Source organism: Aristolochia californica, unplaced genomic scaffold, assembly GCF_029961685.1.
Source record: "Aristolochia californica isolate CCGP_79_NKW_82.1479 unplaced genomic scaffold, dmAriCali1.0.hap1 SCAF_5, whole genome shotgun sequence".
Lineage (NCBI taxonomy): Eukaryota > Viridiplantae > Streptophyta > Magnoliopsida > Piperales > Aristolochiaceae > Aristolochia > Aristolochia californica.
Genome location: NW_027182214.1, coordinates 40430296 through 40451391, shown reverse-complemented (window position 1 = coordinate 40451391; position 21096 = coordinate 40430296). Strand labels below are relative to the sequence as shown.

Genomic DNA, 21096 nt, shown 5'->3' with positions numbered 1-21096 from the left:
AAGATGCCATAGCCACTTCCATGTGGAATGATAAATGATAGTTGTATTTTATTGCTTTTGAATATGTGTCGTTTATATGTACTAAACTTGTAACTTGATGATTTTAATATTAAATACACGTACTCGTTATTTGAATAATCTTTCTTTTAGCTTATTAATAAAGTTGTATACGTATTTATTTAATATTTTGTTAATTTTATTACTATATTAAACTTGAGATTTAAGTGTGGCAAATACAATATAGTTAAATATATATTTTTATTTATTAATCATATTTATTTTTTATTTACTCTATTGTATTAGTGATTTAATAGTGGTAATTAAAATATTGTTAACTCAAACACTTGGTTTAAGTAACTTATTTTTATAATTAATAAATTTAATAGTTTTAAATTAATGGAAAAATATTATTAATTAATAATACGTAAAAATATATAGTGTGTTAAAGTTAGCATTTGATAGATTTTTCCTATTTAATCATGACTTTTTTATGTTAACGAATACTATATATTATCAATAAATTAATAACTAATTATATTATATTCATTTATGTTTTTTTTAACATTATTTATTTATTTTTTATGTGTACTTATGTGCACAGTTAATTGGCTCACACATTATTGTATTAATGTACAATAAACAGTAATCATTAACTAATATAATATATAATTCAATTAATTAGTATACTAATATATTTTAGTTATACATTAAATTAGTTATTCATGTAGTAATAATGTTTATTTTACCTAATTTAATGTTTAAGTATTATATTTTAATTAAATATACTATAACAAGTTACTAATTATCTTATTTTCCACATTTTTCTCATTTGGGGGCACTAACACTGGAAACTGTTTTCCAGTGGACATGAACTCGTCCACACTAACACCCATTTCAAAGATGAATTTCATGTAGATGATTGAAATGAAGATGAAGATGAACTTCAAATTTCATGGTTGCTGACTAACCCCCCCTTACTTTCTGTTTCTTCCCTCCGTCTCCGTGGCAGCAGGGACATTGTTACTCTCAGTCCTTCTCATACCGTCTTTTGTTCCCTTCCTTTTCCTCTTCTTTATTCTCCTTCCCCTCTATTCCCCTCGCTCTTGTTCTCGTCACTGCGAGGGATGTAACGTAGAGCTATTTGCCGAATCAAATCTGGAAAAGGTTCTTGTCAGCAGACCAAACCTTGCTGCAACCTCTCTCTCTCTCTCTCTTTCTTGTTCTCGTCACTGCGAGGGATGCAAATGTAGAGCTATTTGCCGAATCAAATTTGGAGAAGGTTTTCGTCAACAGACCAGACCTTGCCGCAACCTCTTTTTGTTGTTAGAAAATCGTAATCTTAAATCATAATCCAAATGATTTTATCACGCTAGAATATTAGGATTCAGTATACATACGGATCCATTCCGAAGTTTCGTCTTTCTAATGCGGAATTACTCTTCCGGATGGGGAGAAGAGAAACCATGTTTGATTTAGCATATGGGGACTACAACCTTGGTGTTCTATTTATATTATTTAATTAGGTTTCCCATAATTCCCAAATTAAGACAATATGGATATCTATTTAATTGACCCATATTCCTTCTTTAGTAGTCTATGAGCTTACCAAAATTAAACCACTTAATTTTAGCCCATATTAAATATAATTGAATAAAATATGTTACCCAACTTAGGAAACGTGAGTTTTCTAACAATCTCCCACTTGGGTTACATATCATTCTTGAAACAATTATATCACAAATTCTTTAGGCGCACATTTGTATACCATGGAACCATCTTATATATTAATAATGGAACCACCACGACTATCATCACAATACAGCCGTAACTAAACCACGATGATCACTATACTAATACAATCAATGACATAGCTCAAATATGGATGAGCAGCATGGAAATTACATGCAATGTGATTTTGGACATGCTTATTTCCAACTAGTCCTTCTTTAGTCTTTAGTGAGATCTTTCCAAAGTCCTTAATGCAATGCGAACATTGCTCATAAAAAGAAACACAAACAAGTTCAGAAATAGAATAATACACAATCAATTTTATATACGTAAAAAATTGAATAACTCAATATCTAAAGTAAACATATAGGATAGAAATGACTCCCACTAAACTAAGGTATCCTCAGAAATAACACCCATATGAGCAGTGTGCTCATAAAACACCTTAAGTGTTAAGCCCTTGGTTAATGGGTATGTTAGCATAGAGTTTGTCCCTATCTGTTTTATAGAAATCTGTTTATCCTGAACTCTCTCCTTAACAACTAGAAACTTGATGTCGATAAACTTCGACTTCGTCGAGCTCCTGTTGTTGTTGAAATAAAGTATCGCCGAGTTATTGTCACAATAAATCTTTAATGGCCTGTCAATGCCATCTACCACTCACATCCAAGTGACAAAGTTTCACAACCATATTTCATAGTTGGACGCCTTAAAACAAGCAATGAACTCCGCCAACATGGTTGAAGAAGCTATGAGAGTCTGCTTAGCAAACTTCCATGAGATAGTTCCTTTCCCCAACATAAAAATGTAGCCTGATGTGGAGCGTCTGCTATCTTGACATCCAGCAAAGTCGGAGTCAAAGAACCCAATGATCTCTAAATTGTCTTTCATAGACTTCATCTCATCCTTCATGACATCAATCCACTGTTGAGAGTTAGAACTGCGCAAGGCTTGACAAAAGTTGATTGGGTCATCTTCTGTCAATTCGACCCCATCCTCATGTTCTTGGAGAAAGATGATATAATCATCTGAAATCACATTTCTCTTCTCCCTAGTGGATCTCCTTAATGACACTTCTTGAGGTTGTTGTGTTTGTTCTAAAAACGGTGTTTGAGGAAAAATCTCATTGTTGTCTTGATTTGGAACAATGTTAGGAATAGAAACCTGAACATTATCTTCTAGTGCCTGAATTGTGTCTTGAACAACAATAGGTATGGAGACTTGATCTCTGTCAATAACAAATTCTTCTTCAAAGACAACATTCCTTATGTTTTTTCCTTCTCCTTCTTTAGCAGTCTATGGGCTTACCAAAATTAGACCACTTAATTTTAGCCCATATTAAATATAATTAAATAAAATATGTTACCCAACTTAGGAAACGTGAGTTTCCTAATATCTCTCTTTCTCTTTTCGTAAGATGAAGGGTTCATTTTTATTTTTGGTAATTTATTTATTTTTAGTTCAATTATCCCTTTTTCTGTTTTAATCGTTTTTGTTACTGATTTTCTATTTTTAGTAATTTCCCTTTTTTTTTTAAAAAAAAAAGACAGATACTAGAACCGTTGTCTTTGAAAAAAATTCATTGTTGCTATCCCCTTAGAAGTGAAACAAACATTGGAGGTAGATAAATTTTGTTGATCGAAAACATTAAAGTCTTCCAATTGGGACTTCATTGATTCATGAACCATAAACCTGCATATATAATAGTTCTACTAATTCATGGTTTAACACCATAAGAGAAATGAATTAGGTCTTCATACTTTTATGACGGTAAGAAAAGCAGTAACCAATTCTTTTATAAATCATAACCCTTTTCTCAAAGATTTGTAGAGTATTTATATTTGTTCTTCAAAAAAAATGAACATGGCTTGAGCTGTAAGCTTATCAAAATCTATGTACATAGACTGAAAAAAATACGTTTGTGTTGAAATCATCTGCTTGAGGCTCACAAACTCAAAAAAAAAAACTGCCTAAAAAATCAGAAAATGTTTAAACAAAAAAAAAAGAGGACATTTCGACAGATTTAAGGCCGGATGCACTTGCTGCTACGAGCCGGGTGAATGAAAAAGAAAAAACCCAAATTAGTTGCAGCTATGCTCTGGTTTGTTTATGAACAGAAAATTGCATTCGCAGACTCTACCCCATGCTAGCTGGAATTTGTAACTCTCTTCTGTGCCGGCTGCTCACCATTGGCACTATCAGACTTATTCATTGCCTTCTTTGCAAGCTCATATCCAGCAAAGTTCATTGCACCCAGAGGTGCAATCCAGAAAAACCTTGGGACTGCGCCTTTGAACAGACCTAGGGGTCCATCTTGGCGGAGGATTGAGAAGGCAACCATGGACATCGAAACAGGCAAACCCGGTGGAGCAGTCATCATTCTTGTCTTCATTACATCAAATGGAGTTGTTACAACAGCAGCGATACCCCCTGATAGCGCACCTACCACTATAGTCTCCCATGGTTCAAGATCACGGTTCAGCAGATGCTGAGCCGCCTTATACATGCAAAAACAGAAAACAAAAATATTAGTAAGACCATAGTTGATTCCATCACCAAGAACAAAGTCTCCCTATGAAACAATACAGGTGGACATTAAGAACAAAGTCTCCCAATGAAACACTACAGGTGGACATGAAGCTGGGTTTGCCTATATGGAAAAACAGAAATAAAATATATTAGTATGAGCATAAAAACGTATCCCTATGAAACAAACTACGGGTGCTTATGGAGCCGGGTTTGCCAATTGCATTCAATGAAGTAGTTTTCTTTTCAGCCCCATGTGAAAGGAAACTGAAAGACTCGAGATATTCAATTTCCAAGTGAATGACTATGGTAGAGGACGGTTAACTGCTTTTAGCTAGACTGAGAACGTCACTGACTTGTGAATCTTGATTGTGGCTTATGAGGTTTGAAGAAGATTCTCAGAACCAAAAGCACTAAAACAGGCACCATGCTCTCTTTGAGAAAGATAAACAATAGATGCCAAGGACATCAGTAGAACTTGAACTGAAGACATCAACATAAGGACCCAAGATGTGGTCATTGACCCAAAGACTCAGTCTAGTTGTGGCATGCTTTTGAGACTACATGATTTCAAGATAGTATTTTGGCCTATGGCATGTTCTAAGGAAACTCAAGGAATTCTACAAAAAAAAATTCCTGATTGTTTTTCTCAGAAAATCAGGCAAGAGAGCCAAAAATAAATTCATGATGGTAAGACGGGATGAACTGCCAGTTAGAGGCACATTATGTCAACTACTCATCATTGGTAACGAGGGAGAAATTACATTAGGACATATCAGTTCAACTAAAAGAGATGCCAATTAGTAGGGCCTACTAAAAAAGGCTCAGAAATAGGATGATTCAAGTTACTTGATAAACAAAAGTTGATAATACACTGATATGAGATTGAAATCAGGCCAATTGATTAAATTGCACCAGTGGAGGTTCCTCTAGGACCGGAGTCTTCATAAAAATGATTTTTTGTTAACCTTTTATCATGCATTCAAAATTATCATTTAGCAGGTGTAGGAAAAAGTTCAGTGCCCAAAAACTTTGAAAGGTCCATACATCTCAAAAACCAGAGTGTTGCAGCAATGGATAACAAGAATGTGTCAGCAGCAAAGAGAGCATTTAGGGGTAGGCGATAATGGAGGAAGGTGGGATTGAATGGATGTTCTGATCAAGCTAGACATCATTGCAATACCATTTGGAATGCGGATTTGGGATCCCAATTGTACCCATAGTTAGCTGCCAACGGAATAAAATAATACAGCTATTTGACAAGCAGCTCTATCCAAGACATGAATATGGAAAGAATAAATTCTGATGAGAACATGTAGACAAGATTTCTCTTGATTATCGAACATAAAATCAGAACATGATCATGCCAAATATTGGCATAGGCAGTGATGCCAACAGAGAAAACAAGATAACAAGACAGGTCTCTTTACATTCACCATTACTCATGGAAAATATAAAGTTCGCTGTAAATTTTTTGCCCAAAGTTACACAGTATCTGGCAACTTTAGATTTCCAAGTAAGCTATAACAACATACTGTGAAGTTGGGTCCAAGGCCCATCCCGAAATGACTAGCCAACTTAAGAAACCTCTTTCACAACTAATAAACTCAAGATCTTTGTACTTACTAATCCATGTAGGACTATTCCTTAACACTCCCCCTCACGTGTAAGTCATCCTTTGTGGCTCTAAAAGTGGACAGTTTAAGTGTAGGCACTCTTTTGTGGCTCTACAAGTGGAGAGTTTTAGGTGTGGGTCCTCTTTCGTGACTCTACAAGTAGATAGTTTAGGTATAGGCCCATATATGAGTACCTGCTCTAATACCATGTGAAGTTGGGTACAAGGCCCATCTTCACATGGTATCAGAGCTCTGTACTATGAAAAATAAGTGATTTAGGGAGAAAATAGAAGAGGAAAAAGATTTCTGGAAGAGGGGCAGCTTTGCTGCTTTGGAATCCCAGCTAGAAAGGCCCTTCCTGCTTCTTTATAATCAGGGTTTAAGTGAAAATTTACAAAAGGACAAATTTGCCCCTCAATACTCAAAGTTATATATCTCCTAAAATACATGTCTAAATTGAATGAAAATTTAACTAGAGATAAAATAAGACATTCTCTATCTAATAGCCATACTATAAGAGAAAAATGTAAAATGAAAAACATAGGAAAGGACCAAAATACCCCTAAACTAGTATTTTAACACACAATTAGGAAAGGATAAACTTTCACCTTTTTGGATTCTTCATACAGACACATACCAGCAACATAAAGAGGAACTTCACGACATAGTGTAGCACCAGTCCCTCGAAAGAAACCTTTAAAACCATCTTGCTGGATGGTCCCAACAATCGCCTCTCCCACATTGTCAAAGATACCTGCTTGCAAACGTTGTTTCAATACCTCACATGGAATTCGAACTGCTGTTCCCAGGATTGTGCTGCAGAAGGATGCTAAAGATTGAACCTGCAATGAACATATCCTAAATGTTCAGTTTCCATGCTCCTGCTTCGGAGAAGTCCACAACAAGTTCCTCCCAGCCCCTGAACTAACTTAAGAGCAACTAATGGTTTAAACATAAAAATTAAGTTCATCCACTGGTCAGGATACCAGTCTAAAGAAGTTCTGGCTTTCAATTAGTGAATCAGGTTGAGTATATCTAGAGTATAACTCTGTGAAAGAGAAAAAAGAAAAGAGAAGAGGTTGATTTGGATCCCAGAAAGGAGCTTCTACAAAGAAATGAAACAACACAAATGATGCACAGCATATCAAAGTGAAATTTTATGGGAAACATTATGCAAGGAGAGGGAAGAAAACAGCTAGAAGTCTTACTTCCAGTATCTGCCTATTTTTGGAAAGTCAAATAATGGGAAAGTCAACAAGTTTCCTCTTTCAATTCAGCTGTTGTCTTCTTTTTTTTTTTTTGTGTAAGAAGAAAAAAAATCAAATTAGAGAAAACATATCGTAAGTATTGTTTGTCTTGAGAAAGTCTACACTTTCTTTTGAAAATGAGAAAAGTCTACACTTAATAATTTTATTATTTGTAAGTTCTTTCCTACTAGCGGTTGAAATTCTTCTTACGCATTTCAAAAGTCCCAAGTGAATTAAAATTAGTCACACCTAGGAAAGTCTTTAAGTTAGTAAGTTACTTGAGTTCACAAATCTAGGGATGAAATTTAATGGAAAACTTAATTCTAGGAAATGATTATCATATAGAATTGAACAGAACTGCAATAACGTAGAGATTGACAGTAATAAAATTTGAAAGCACTTTTAGCTCAGGTTTTATTTTCTTATTTTTGTTTACTTAATTCATTGACAATCCAACTCTGGTTTCTAAACTGGGCCAATAAATTAGATTTTAGGGAAGTAAGGGGGCTTTTCGGAAAGTTTTAACCAACAAATAACACATAATTGATACACAACGAAAACAAATTACAAAAGAAAAGTTACGAGAAAGAGAAAGTGTATGAGATACATAAAGGGAAAGATATTACATGCAGGGTAGTATACAACAAAGGAAAATCCATTTCTACTAATGGAGATCATTTAAGTTTTAAAAAATGTAGGAGCGCTCTGATCATCTACCTGAATCTCTGAAAGTTTAGGCGCCACATTAACCAATACAAGCTTGCTTGCTTCAAAAATTCCAGTGCGCAGTCCATGGCTGTTGACAAGAATATGAATGAAAATAAATTGGGATATGAAACCATTGATGAACTTTTTTCAATTTTTTACCAACTAAAAGAAAAACAAACTTTGACAAGGCCAACCTTGAGAACTGCCCAAGGATAGCAGGGATGGAGCCCCTGTATAATCCTTGTATGCCAATTTGTGGAAGCTTTGACACAAGTTCCGGAAATGAGAGAGTTGATGCTTGCACCCGAGTCTAATCAGAGAAAATATCCATCATAAAATATATAGAAGGTCTAAATGTAGAAGCAGCTACTTTAAGCAAAACAGAGCAGAACACTTCCAATCAAAACCAAACTCTGTGATCAGGTATTTTCAAAGGAAAAGCATCCAAATCTAATAGCAGTAAGAAGAAGTTGAAAATTATAGAAATGTAGAAGCTATACAAGTATCAAGATTATTGAAGAGCAGTAGAAAAAACAACAACTCATAAACAAACTACTAAAGCTGGAAAGGGTTCAAACCAATAAGATGAAATGTTTGTTGAATATACACTCAAAAGGCATATTTTCAGTCAACAGTATGACACCTGCTTGAAGTTTCTGAAAGACATATCCAGTTTCATACCAGAAGGGCAGCCATGCTAGAGAAAAAATTATAGTAATAGACAAGGCTATCGACCTCAAGCCACATTCTAAACTTCCTCACTAGAGCGTGTAAACATATTTATCATTTACTTCATCGACAAGTGGCTAAAAACAACTGATAATTAACAGAATAGACTATCCATGCGCATGAAGAGTGTAGCTAATATCAAAACACTAGTGAGATGTTAGAAAGGTCATACAATTATTGTATTTATTGTGAAGCTTAACTGTAACAAAATATACATAATATTGCACTTGCTAGACTTGTAGACACAAACATGTTGACCTAAATAATGAAAAAAAATTACTTAAGGAGCCTGACAACTCATCCAAAAAGATTAACTCCACTTCATTAATGACTCTCTGTTAAAGTTGCCAAGATCATTTTATTTACCCTGTACTCTAAAATAAAAAATCCCCTCACAGAAAGACAGTTTGATAATTTAATTAAATTATTTAAGATAACTTTTACATTTTCCATACATGGGTATCACATAATATATATTTCACTGCTTCAACCTAATTTCTCCTGACATCACTTTTTACATGTTAAAGAAAGATTTTGGTGACTACTTTAAAATTACTTCAAGTGAAAATATTTACCTTCATGGTATCAATAGGATGCAATAAAGAAGTAGAAAGTGCACAAGCAAGGCCTCCAGCCAAAGCAGATTTCAAAACACTTTCAGCAGGAATTTCCACAGGTGGGGCCACGGCAACAACTGTAGCGGCTTCAAACCAAATATTTCTGCACACATAGTTGTGAAAAAATAAAATTCATAAGAGAAAGAAACAGAAGAAATAGAAGAAAGAAAAGGAGAACTGTCTGACTTGGTTTTAGATATAGAGCCCACCTCCTTATATAGAATATTCAGCAGCATAAGTTACAGTGTAATAAAGAGTGCTAAAAGAAAAAAAAATCTGAAAACAAATAGGACTCCAAAAGTGAATATACCATGACTTTCTAAATATAAGGCTTTAACTTAGCAACTGACATAGTATAGAAAACATACTAATGATTAGCTTTTATAGATTAAATGAATTGAGTACAACAAAGACTTCCAATTGTATCATAATTCTAGGACTCTAAACTTCCTCAGAATATAATAAGGCACACAAACTATTTTTGATGCAGACAGTAGGTTGTAGTATAAGAACCTACATATTCACCATATTGTAACAATAAGGACGGGATTTTCCTAGCCCCCCATACCCTTTTGTTTTAGGGTTTCTCTGAATGATACTCACCCCATACATGGCTAAAGAGTGACAGAAGAATACATCATTAATTGAAGGCAGAAAAAATAAAGACAAGGGTCACCCGGCAATACTATTAGTAAAAGAACAGGGTAGAAAAGATCTGGAGATATATAAAGCTAATGTCTAAACAGTTTGTACAAAGCTATAATGACAATGGCTACATTCAACCAAAAACATTGAACAACTGAAACTGAATGCAAGTGATAGTCCCATGAACAGCCAAGATGAGTTCAACTTACCGGGGATCATCTTTAAGGCGTTCAGAAGGAAGTAAAAGCATAAAATTGCGAAAATGCCCATATGAAATAGATCCATCAGCATCTGCATCTAAACATTTCATCATTGCAACAATATTTTCTTCACTGGCAGGAAGACCTGCACTTTTGATGGATGTCAAGATTTGACTCTTCTGCAAAGTTCCAGATTTGCTTAGACACAAGGTTGTATAAGCTCGAAGAATTGTAGGCTCCCTCTGTTCCATCAAGATCAAAAATTGTTTCCACCCAATTGATTTTGAGAAAAAATGACTTCTAGTTCGCTTCAGAAAATCCCGAGCATATCTCCGTGGTAGCCTCCTCTTTGCCATGGCAATTTCAAGATCTTCCAGAGTAACCTGCCCATCACCATCCCTGTCCAGTTCCTCGAAAAATCGTTTTCCTGAAAATCGAAGTAGGTTTTTCAGTTTCGCGTATAGGTATTGCAAAATAGTTAAATTTCCAGTTCTTTGTTTGTAAACAGCAAGAAAAAAAGGATCAGGGAAAAGACGTATCCTTTAAGGTAGTACACAGGCAATCGATGAGAAGGCTGCCTACGGATGCTTCCTTTTAGCAAGGACCAACATCAGGCTTGCATGGACCAGGCTTTTATTAAGCAATTGAGATGAAAGAGAACATTGCTCATTCACATGTGGGCATTTTTCACGTCAAGTAAGTATGCTCTAGAACTATGATCTTCTCAAGAAGTATGAGAAATGAACTAAAAATAAAGTCGGATTGGCTTGTAATCACTAGTTTACATTACCAGTTGCCAAGGAATGGCTCAAATTGCCCCTCTAATGCATTTAAGGGAAGTCCTGAGTTCATTGCCCCTGCCTCTCTTTCTCCCTCTCCCTCTTGCATATACACTAACATTTTCATTCATTGCACAATTTACTATTGAAGCCTTTCACTGATATCACATTTCAAAAAAGAAAAAAAAGAAAAAAAGAAGCCTTTCACTAACATCTCCACTTCCCCAACCAAGACATGCATTATTATACCATTATTATCTTCTCGTTTACTGGTCCTTGCTACACCCAACAAACAAGCTCAAAGTACCTTTGGTCAAGATAACATAAAGGGACCAATGAGAAGTCCAAAATTGCAATTATTATTCTTTAAAACCACAGTCCAAACAGACAAGAAGAAAAGACATTACATATCAGAAGCTGCAATTGCAACGTGAAAACTAGTGGCACTGAAAAGAGAGCAACTTTGGAGAGCGTACAAGAGCCTACATTAGGTTCCCTAAGAAGCTAGAACAACTGAATGCACTATCAAGGATAATACAAGAGAAACAACTGAAACAATATATATATATATATATATATAGATAGATAGATAGATATATATAGATATGGAGGCTAATCAACCAGGTGTTGTCAAAAGGTGCCATTTCTATCCAAGGAACCAGCAAGACAAATGGTGCTTCTAGGACTGCTGAATTCAAGAGATGATCAAGATGCTACTGTTATCCTTCATCTAGTCTATAATTTGCAGGAAGCACCAAGAGATATGTTTATACCAGTTCACTTAATTGATGAGAACCACCAGATACCACAGAATTCCCTTCAACCAAGAGAAGTTTAGAGATTTTTTTTTTCCCTTAGAACAAGGAGATCAAAGAAATTTATATTTTCAGACCTATAGGGCCCTCAGCTCTGCTTTCAAGAAGTTACAATCAACAAAAAAAGCAGAGTAAACCAAAACATTTGCTGCTAAGGCCAGGATAGAACCAACCCCACCAGCCAGAAGGTCAATTTGGAACTGCTATAAAACTTAAGCTTAAGCCAAACATCCACAGGAGTTGTTCATTTGATAGTATCTGTCATTCAAGCCTCAGAGGAGGTAACCAATAGGCAGTTGCCTCTGATAAGAAAAAACTAATGACTGAGCTCTGAGAATTGCTGTCCAAGAAAAGAATGTACTGGAAAGATTTTCAATCATCCCACCAACAGTGCGAATTTTTCCATAAAACAATTTCTCAAGTTCATTTGTTTCCAGATGTTCGACGATGCTGCTGCTACAGTGACCAACAACAATTATCTGGCCAGTCCAGGGATTTCCTTTCAATCAACTCAGCCCCACTTTAAGGAGTAAAAAATTAAATAACAAAATCAGTAAGGGTAATGAGTAAACATAACGACTCTGTCTGGATGTAGCCTCCTTAAAAGATTAATAACCAAATCAATGGGGGTGAGGCATAAAAATAATCACTCTACCTAAGCATAGCCTCCTTAGGCACAACATCACGTGGGCCCCAAACCACTAAAATCTGATGGATATACAACGTATACTCCAGAGACTCCTAAGAGTGTAGAGAAAATACAAACATCTAAATAATAACTCAAGAAAGATGGCAAGAATAAACTCGAAATATGACTCTTGCACAGCGGAAGCTGATAGCATATGCTTGTTCATTATATCTAAGAATCAAGAATACAAAGAAATCCAAACAATGTCAGTCTAAGTCATAATTAAGCAGCAGAGGAGGCAAGCCAGTTATCAGTCCAAGGTGGTTTCACATGTGTGAATGGGAAAAAAATGCTCCAAGTGGGCCGCATAGTGGAGGGGTCAGGTTAAGAGGACCTTTTTGGGATCACAACAACAGAATTACTGGGCTCTCATGCCTACTGGGACAGATATTTTATTGTGTTCCGTATTTCCCATTTGTCGAGGACATATTTACTAAGGATTGTCTCAGATTGGTAAGGATATTATAAAGATGTATGGTAGACATAAACTAATTTGAGAAAAAAATGATTCGATCATCTATGAAGCTTCCTTTTTCCTTCAGTTAGAACAAATTCTTTACTAGATGTAAAGTAATTTTAATGAAATTAAAATAAAAAAACACTCCAAGTTCAAGATTAACCTCTCAAATTCTAGAGACTTTCTCATTGACAAACCGGCCTGATGTTCTAGACTCGTCCACATTTCTGAAGTGGTCATATTCCAGTAAGACCTACTAGCTCAAGAGGACCAGGACAGCAGGAGCAAATCCATGCATTGGCAATTTTCTGCAACAAGCACATATTTTTTCATTTCCTGTCTTTAGGAATACTTACTAGTCAGAAGACAAACTAAAGAACAACATACGCTTGGTTGGCACATGAGTTCCCATTGTGATTTAAGTCTTTGCACTCGGTGACAATAAATGTTCTTCTTCTGGTCGATAGGCAATTGCTATAAATTTTTTTTGAAAACAATTGCTAATAAATTACTGCAGGGTTTAGCATTATACGGTTTAGAATAGTCATCAGTCATATACCTGTTTGTAAAGGAAAATCACTTAAAGTTAGTTTCTGTCAGCGTCATTTGTTGTTACCATTTAGAATAATCTTTGCTATATACCTGTCTGTAAAGGAAAATCCCTTAAAGTTAGTCTTCTGTAAGATGCTGAGAACATGAAAACATTAAACAGTATGAAACAATGTCTCAAGTACTCACCACCTTTCAAAGGAAAAGATTAAAAAACTTGTCAGTTCAAGTTTTTTATATCATGCAGAAAAGAGTGTTTCACTTGTGCTTCCAATGGCATCAGCATGTTCACACCAAACATCCAGTGCTTTACTTCAACTGAATCTCATTTCAAATAATAAGCATGTTAGTTGGTGTTAGGTAGTCTTGCAACTGCTAGCACAGGAATGAATAAAGACAGCAACCATTTCATGGCCCTAATTCCTTGACTGTGTTTAGTGTTCAGCTGCATAGCAAATTTTAGTGAATTAAAAGCAAGTAAAAAACTAAAATATAGAGCTTCTGTACCTTCACTCTCTGCATATGTGAAAAAGTCCTGAACAGAGAACAGCTTCTTCTTATCGGGATAATCTTTTGAGGATCGCCCTAACTGAGGAACAAGCTCAATCAATTCTGTTAATGATACAGTTGAAAGAGTAGACTTCAATCGTTCAACATTGGACAAAGGAATATTCAGCAATCCACTTGCAAGCTTCAGTGTGTAGCCAGGGCTATTATCAGGTTCCTCCCTACTCTCGGCAGGTACATGGCCTACATCCTCTTCTTTCTCAGGAGAAGCAACTCCCATGAGACTTGAAGGTACCCCTCCTAGCCTAGCAAACTTCAGATTCGTTAAAAAACCGTTAACATCTGCTTTTCGCCCTTCCAGAAAACCCGAAATCATCCCAAAGTGATCAAAATGAGTAGATGGAGAAGGAGACATAGTGGAAGAATCAGCCGTATCACAACTGCTTCTGTCATTTGTATGGTCAAACTTTTGAAAATTTTGAGTAATTTGATCAAAAGCAAATCCCAGCAACAGCTCCAACTGCAAAAATTCTCCTTGCTTGAGATTTTTTACAGAAGAAGTTCCACTCCTGGGCTTAGAGGAAATAGACGGGGGTGAATCAGGAACGGGTTTTTCGTGGAAGCATTTCTTAACATGTTTTATTGTGCTAGGCAATGCCTGAGCGAATCCGTTTAGTAACAAGGACCAAGTAAGCGCGAAGTGGAGGCAATTGGAACACGACGTATCCTGTTGAACGGCATTTCCGCCCTCGAGTCCTTTCTTCGAGGTATCCGCTCTCCGCCCATTAGGGAAAAGGGTTCCAAGGAAAGTCTTAAGCGGAATCCTTATGAAAGACGAAGAGGGTCCACTCTTTCGGTCAACTGCGAGGACCGCATCGTGGCAGGGTTTCTTCTTCAGCGGTCCAGAAGGACTAAACTGCGGGAAAGAGAAGTCCGCATGCTCCGAACCAGAATTCGTCACACCTGCCCGGCAGAGCTCCCCCACTGTGCGGTGGAAATTGGTTTCAAAGACGTGGAGGGTGGTTTGCAGAGACTTAACGGGGTCATGCCCGGACACCATTACTGATCACCAGAATATCCAATCTAATGCTACAACGAATCAATAGGAAAAAAAGACGAGAAAGCGGAGCATTGGTTGAGGCAAAACCAACCGAGCTTCGGATCTGAAAGCAAGAGAAAATAACCGCGAGTCCAAAATAAAACAGAGCGAGCTGCGAAGAAGCAGAAGAAGAGAAAGACGGAAGGCCAAAAAAGGGCAAATTTTTCTTTTTTCTGGTTTATACAAATTCCGTATTCGTAGAAAAAACTGAGAATAAGTAATTATACCACGGATAAGGATCGGATAAAGCTGACGTAAGGACCCACGAGGATAGAGGCCAGGTGGGGAAACCCTTATCAGGTGACCTAATTGTAATTTTGGATCATCGAATTCATTTTCAGTGAGGTTAAATTTTTATTTTTTTACCCGACTTTTCCTGCCCAATAACTCAATGTAATCAGTTGGCATACATTTAAGTTTACATAATAATTACTTATACATATTTATGCCATTTTCAACAAATTTGAATTACGTTTCCTCTATGTTGGGAACAAATTTTTTTACACCGGTAACATATTGATTGATAGTCCATTGATCGATTAATTGATCAATCACTTTATAATAATCAATCAATCAAAATACTGACTTTTGCAAACGGGTAAAAAACGATCCCTACCAAACCGTGTATTGAGAAGTTAATGAATATTTATTAAAAAAAAATTAAGTATTTACTCTCAATTTTGCAAATCTCTCAAAAAGTGTTTTAGAGGGAAATAGTGAGTTTTACCCTTTGAAATTCCACAACTCTTCCCATCATATCCTTGTATTCATATTAGTCCAACACCTTCAATCACTACACATTGTAGTGTTAAAGAAGGGGAATCTTGAATCTCTCCGGGAGAAGGATCTCTTAGTAAGTGTGTATATTTTTTTTTTTTTCTGTTTTTTGCTTAAATTTTTGAAAGATTCTTTTAGAACCTATAGAATCTAGATAGAGTGGGCCAACTAAAGTTAGAGTCTAGCAGCAATCTCTTAGGGAGATTGGTATTGTAAAAAAACGTGTAATGAATTACACCTGGCTTAAAAGAGAACCAAAATCTCTTTGTGTAATGCCAACTATTAGAGTTTTAAATAGTGGAATTTCCAGAACAAGAGTTCTTGGCCTGTGAATACCAACAGGAGACGATGACAAAATTTATTTTGTCTCCTATGGTTATGGAGTGCACATGTTTTGATTTACATTAAAATTACTTTTATTGAGAAGCCATCTAGGCCAACATCTAAATTACTTTTATCTTTCCACAGGCCTCAAGTGCTCTATCTTCAACCATGGTGCAACGATAAAAATTAGTGGGTCGGCCAAAAATAAAAGTAACAATGAGAAACAATATCCAGTTCATGAGTTTGGTATCACAGAGATTTGAATTCCATAAATTCCCAAAGATCCTAGGTTGAACAAGAGCTCATTGAATTTCAAGAGTAAGCAGAAATATTCTATCTTACATATGAAAAGTTTTCCTGCACTGAGAATGGAGGAAGCTATGGTATTTACATATTTCTTTCTCAATAAGTCATTTCTAAGGTGGAAGAAAGAGAGCACTCCTTAAGGACAGATAAATTGAAAAGTAACATTTGATGGATTAGTCTTCACTGGTTGTAAGACATGAACCATCCGTATTGTCATTGCCATCGAAAGTTGTTGTTTGATAATCCTCCACAACTTCCTCTTCAGTCAAATCAAGAGGCCCTTGAGGGGCTCCAAAAAGAGTCTCAAATATATTTCTATGACATTCTTCACACAAATAAAAATAGGAGAAGTGTCCTTCACCAGGCAGCCAATGGACTGTGGCTCCTGGTACAATCCGGTGCACAAAATTGATCATTGCAGGTGGGAACACATGATCATCCATTCCCTAAACATGCATACAAGGTTATGCAGGAATTAGACTTTTATGGTTGAGAAGAGATCAAACCATAACAGGTCAACTTCTCAACTGTATCCATCCCAGTGAACTAAAGCATCAAGCCAAATCAACTCCTTAATATTTGAAAAAGGAAAAAGAAAAGAAAAGAAAACAAACGGAAAGAACAAAAAACAAGAGAACATACCTGCCAGATGTGTATTGGCCCAAGAAAACCAGCCGAATCAAGTTCAGCTGGGCTGTAGAAGGACTTCAGCCAAAGTAGTAAGCTTTTCCCCTGGCGATTCTTTTGCACCTGAAGATCAGCTAGACTGAAGCCCCAGTTGGACACCTGTAAGATTGCTTCTTCCACGAATGGTTTTGGGCTTCCTTGCCGTATCGACTCCTCAACATCCTTCTCCCAAAAGTCAATGAAGCTTGGTTCCTCCATCAAAGCTCTATCCTATACTAAATCAACTTCTTATTAAATGCTACATGGACATAATCTCTTTAAAACTGAATCAACTTTCATACAAAACAAAAGATTCCAGGGCAGTCCATTTTCTTGCCAATCCAAAAGACTGAAAGACCATACAAATATCTTCAGGACTTGGGACACAAGTTAGAAGTTGATTGCAGTTATTTCATTTTCACAGTCTTCGACATTTTTTTGGAACATTCGTCTTTTTTCCCATGACTTGATCCTACGTTTACCTTTCCTTCATTGCTTATCACTGGCTATGTTGTAATTTATGCTCACATTTTTAATCAAGAACCTGCATTAGGCAGTAATTTTCTTTAGCAGTTCAAGCACTTATTAATACACATCTGCCAGAAACACGTCTGACCTTTTCTTTCATTTTACAAGTCAAAATGATCCAAATTTAACCTGCCCATAGAGACATTTATTGTGTTTAGTTATTAGGTTTATCAGTACCAACCTTTTGAGCCTGATGTTCTAAATATAAGTCAAGAAAATTTTTAACGGTGGCCATTTTGCCAAAGACCCATCCTGTTGTCTCCAAATTAGCTTTCGTAATATGAAAATACTACTGAAAACAAGTGGCAGTAACTAGGTTTCTGCATCATATACATAAAGTAGGAAAGTGAAAACAAGAACACAGAGCAACATGGAAAAAGTAGAATAAATGAAAGAAAACAGAGTAACCATTCTTCCTGAACAAGTGACAACCACTAACAAATATCCTCAGCATATCATCATAACATGGACAATTACTAAAGAGGTCAGTGGTTGCAGATCACAAGTCAAGATTTACAATGGAGCGGAACCAACAATTAGTTGGCCAACCACATCCCAACAGAGAATCCCTGATTCGTTTAAACAGCACAACCATATCATGAAATGTCATCAATGGCTTATGGTTTAGCTACATAGCAACCTGTATTCCCCTTGTTATAAATTTGTAATGCGACAAATGGAAAGGGACCCACCTTCTTTCCCAGTGTCAAAGATAAAGACTTCTCGGGTTGGCTATGCCTTCCAGATAAGAAACTCCTTCGATAGAAGTAAGGAAGGAAGATTGGAAACCTCCGAGCTAAAAAATACAAAAACTTCCTTCGCAGTGTCCACTCTGACCAGATCTTTTTTCTTTCTTCCTTTGTCATTCTCAAGTCATATGGGTTACAAACTGGAGCGAACAAAGTTGCACCTGTAAGTTGAGTGGCAGAAGGATTAGAGATGCAGAAACTTTTAGTGGTGGCATAAATGACCCCCTTGAGAGAATATTTTATTTATTTTTCAAGAAATAGTAGACAGAGTAAATTGTGAAACTGAACCTCTTAGGGTACTGGCATAGTCTGAATAATGAAAAAGCAACAGGAAAAGTTCAGGTTTTTCTTACAATTTAATCCCAAACATACCAGCAAGTCTATCATGAATGTATCTGATTGCAGCCCACACATGCATGCCACTACCTGAGTGACCTATCACCCAAAATTTGTCCTTAACACCAAGAGCATCAGCTATGTACAACATATCCAAAGCGGAGGAGTTAAGGTTTCTCCGGGGGTGAGGGTCACTCTCACCAAAACCAGGAAGATCATATGTCACCAAGCGAACACCAAACTCTTCTAGTAGTGATGTTTTAATGCCAGGAATGCCTGTTCATAAAACTAATCAATAAAAGAGACTTGCAGTTCCTAGATTCATTGCAGTGATACTTCAAAGTCATTAAAGGACTCGACCATAGAAAACAACATTCTATATTTTGAATTACCTGCAAATCGTGAGGAAAGAAAAGAATGAGGGGCAACAACAGAAAATCTGGCCGTGTCAGCCTGGACACCCCGATCCTCATATGCCACATATCTTCCATCAGGAAGTTGAATGCGGGTAGCACTGGTAGGATGTATGAACACTTTTTTAGGCATTGCTGTTGGATTTTGACGTTCGGAGCTTACACTCAACACTGCAATGTTGCTCATGTCATAAATGTCACAAAATAGCAAACAGAACAGAAAAGTCACATACATGAGTTAATCAATCTGAATGCATTCATGGATAACATTGTTTACTTTATCTCCCAACAGAATTTTTTTCGGGAAAAGGGAGCTCTGGGTTAAAATCAGTCGAAAGTTTACATGACATACAAAACTATATAGCCTAGTCTATTCCTGTAAACTGATATAGACTGCAATTAAAAGATATGCCTCAGAAGATTCTTACAGTGGTACTGCAGAATAGAAGTTCTAAATTTCCACATCTACTGCGAAAATGAAAAACCTTGAGAAGACATGGCAGGAGTAAAATAGGGAACATGGGTAGAATAATAATTGTGTTGAGAACCATTACAGGTTTAAAAGTTTGGGCTATCTGATCAAACCTTCATTGTAAACTTAAACACTTCTGCAAGATCCTTCCCAATAAATGAAAGATTGGGAATATGTATCCAAAACAGCAATGAAAAGTATGTCTTCCCTGAGATAATTTCAGCCATCAAGCAAGCAGACAATGCTCTGAGCTACTCTCATGAGTTTTGTGGGATGGGTCAATTTAGATGTGTTCATATGCAGATTGAGCTATACAATACTTTGTGACCACCATGAGCAAAAGCTGACAATAGAAGTATCAAACTGAAAGTTCTGAGAGTATATGGGTATCTGGCACATCTAAGATAGAATTATCTCTGTCCAGTATGATTAGGAACAAGGCAATTTCAGAGATCCAAATAAAAATGCAACAGCACATTGAGTGCTTCAAAATTCGGATTCTTAGCATTGCTCGACTTGGGCAGGATTTGGGACGCTTCATGTATGAAATAAAATCATAGACATGCACATTGATTTTGACAGGTTTTATTATTTCCCAGGCAATTTGACAAAAAAACTGTAGAAATATTACATGCTCTATCAGAAAAGGAATTTTGCCAGGTCGTATCATGTTCCAGGCAATTGACCAAAAACAGTGGGAAGTACTAATGCTCTATCAGCAAGTTTAAGGGTTCATGGACAAAAAAAGTTGCATGATCTTGTTAAACAGTGCTAAATGGATCGAATATGCAAAACAACAAACAGAACAGATGCATTAAAAAAATAAAAAAATAAAAATCATCAGCATAAGAATATAGACATCAATACATACCAATCAATGCAAGCAAGAAAACGGAAATTACTACTGGCCATGCATGCAGCGGATCCCGATCTTCTGGCAGGTATTCATTCAGAAATCTCAATCGAGTCGAAACCAAAGCCCTCGGCCCCGCAAGCTTCTTGACAACAATTGAATCTTCCTTTATAATATTCTGCTGGACTATATCCAAACAGCCCCTACCCAATTCCTTAATCAATTCCGCCGAAGCCTTCAGAAACCCTTTCATCTGATCCTTCAAACTCTCGCTCTCTTCCATACTTTCTACAGTGTCAAACACCTCACTCACGGGGCTAAAACTGTCCATATTTCTCGTTTCCATCTCCACCCAGTCTCCAGTATAAGTAGCTCTCGTGTCAACAAGACTAGCCAGCTCTTCCCGCCACGATCTAGTACCGTCCACTTCCGCCATGTTAACGTAAGACAGACGCTAGGCAAAAAAAAGAAAAGAAAACGAATTCAATAGATCAAAACGCTCTGAAACTGTATTTTCAGACCAAAACAAAACCCTAAAGCGAAAACAAAAGCAGCTCTCTCCATCAAATCGTTTGATTTCGACAGTTCATTGTCAGTCAATGCACAGTGACACAAACGGACGAGATCCGTTGTCACTAGCCAAAAGAATAAAGCATTAACGACAAAAAATGCCCAGTTTCTTTTTGTGGAGACCTTTAACCGCCATTAATGGCCTTTCCGCAGCTCTTTTCTTTTATGTGGCGAGAGAGAAGCGAAAGCTGA

General features: G+C 36.5%; 2 protein-coding genes across 3 annotated transcripts; both read right to left on the bottom strand.

Moving 5' to 3' along the window:
* Positions 1–3544: 3544 nt before the first annotated feature.
* LOC137966111 (uncharacterized) lies at positions 3545–14965 on the bottom strand. Its single transcript, XM_068812602.1, has 7 exons — positions 13812–14965; positions 10026–10443; positions 9130–9274; positions 8020–8135; positions 7835–7913; positions 6479–6712; positions 3545–4225 (listed from the first exon to the last, which is right to left on the bottom strand). Exons 1-7 carry the CDS (start codon positions 14869–14871, stop codon positions 3875–3877), a joined length of 2403 nt encoding a protein of 800 aa, XP_068668703.1. The 5' UTR covers positions 14872–14965; the 3' UTR covers positions 3545–3874.
* Positions 14966–16217: 1252 nt separating this feature from the next.
* Positions 16218–21096, bottom strand: LOC137966093 (uncharacterized). 2 transcript variants are annotated; one of them, XM_068812575.1, is made up of 7 exons: positions 21028–21065; positions 20353–20788; positions 18989–19180; positions 18633–18872; positions 18204–18421; positions 16960–17214; positions 16218–16763 (listed from the first exon to the last, which is right to left on the bottom strand). In XM_068812575.1, exons 2-7 carry the CDS (start codon positions 20768–20770, stop codon positions 16491–16493), a joined length of 1596 nt encoding a protein of 531 aa, XP_068668676.1. In that variant the 5' UTR covers positions 20771–20788; positions 21028–21065; the 3' UTR covers positions 16218–16490. The 2 variants fall into 2 exon arrangements, with proteins under 2 accessions (XP_068668676.1, XP_068668675.1); XM_068812574.1 differs by having other exon boundaries at positions 20353–21096.

Excerpts from the sequence above, each read along its gene's own strand:
- LOC137966093 (XM_068812574.1), bottom strand. The coding sequence starts at position 20,770 with ATGGCGGAAGTGGACGGTACTAGATCGTGGCGGGAAGAGCTGGCTAGT. Across the intron at positions 18,873-18,988 it reads TCTTTCCTCACGATTTGCAG|GCATTCCTGGCATTAAAACA; the intron begins GTAATTCAAAAT and ends TTTTATGAACAG. Across the intron at positions 17,215-18,203 it reads CTTTGACACTGGGAAAGAAG|GATAGAGCTTTGATGGAGGA; the intron begins GTGGGTCCCTTT and ends GATTTAGTATAG.
- LOC137966111 (XM_068812602.1), bottom strand. The coding sequence starts at position 14,871 with ATGGTGTCCGGGCATGACCCCGTTAAGTCTCTGCAAACCACCCTCCAC. Across the intron at positions 8,136-9,129 it reads ATCCTATTGATACCATGAAG|ACTCGGGTGCAAGCATCAAC; the intron begins GTAAATATTTTC and ends TTCTCTGATTAG. Across the intron at positions 7,914-8,019 it reads ATCCTTGGGCAGTTCTCAAG|CCATGGACTGCGCACTGGAA; the intron begins GTTGGCCTTGTC and ends TCTTGTCAACAG.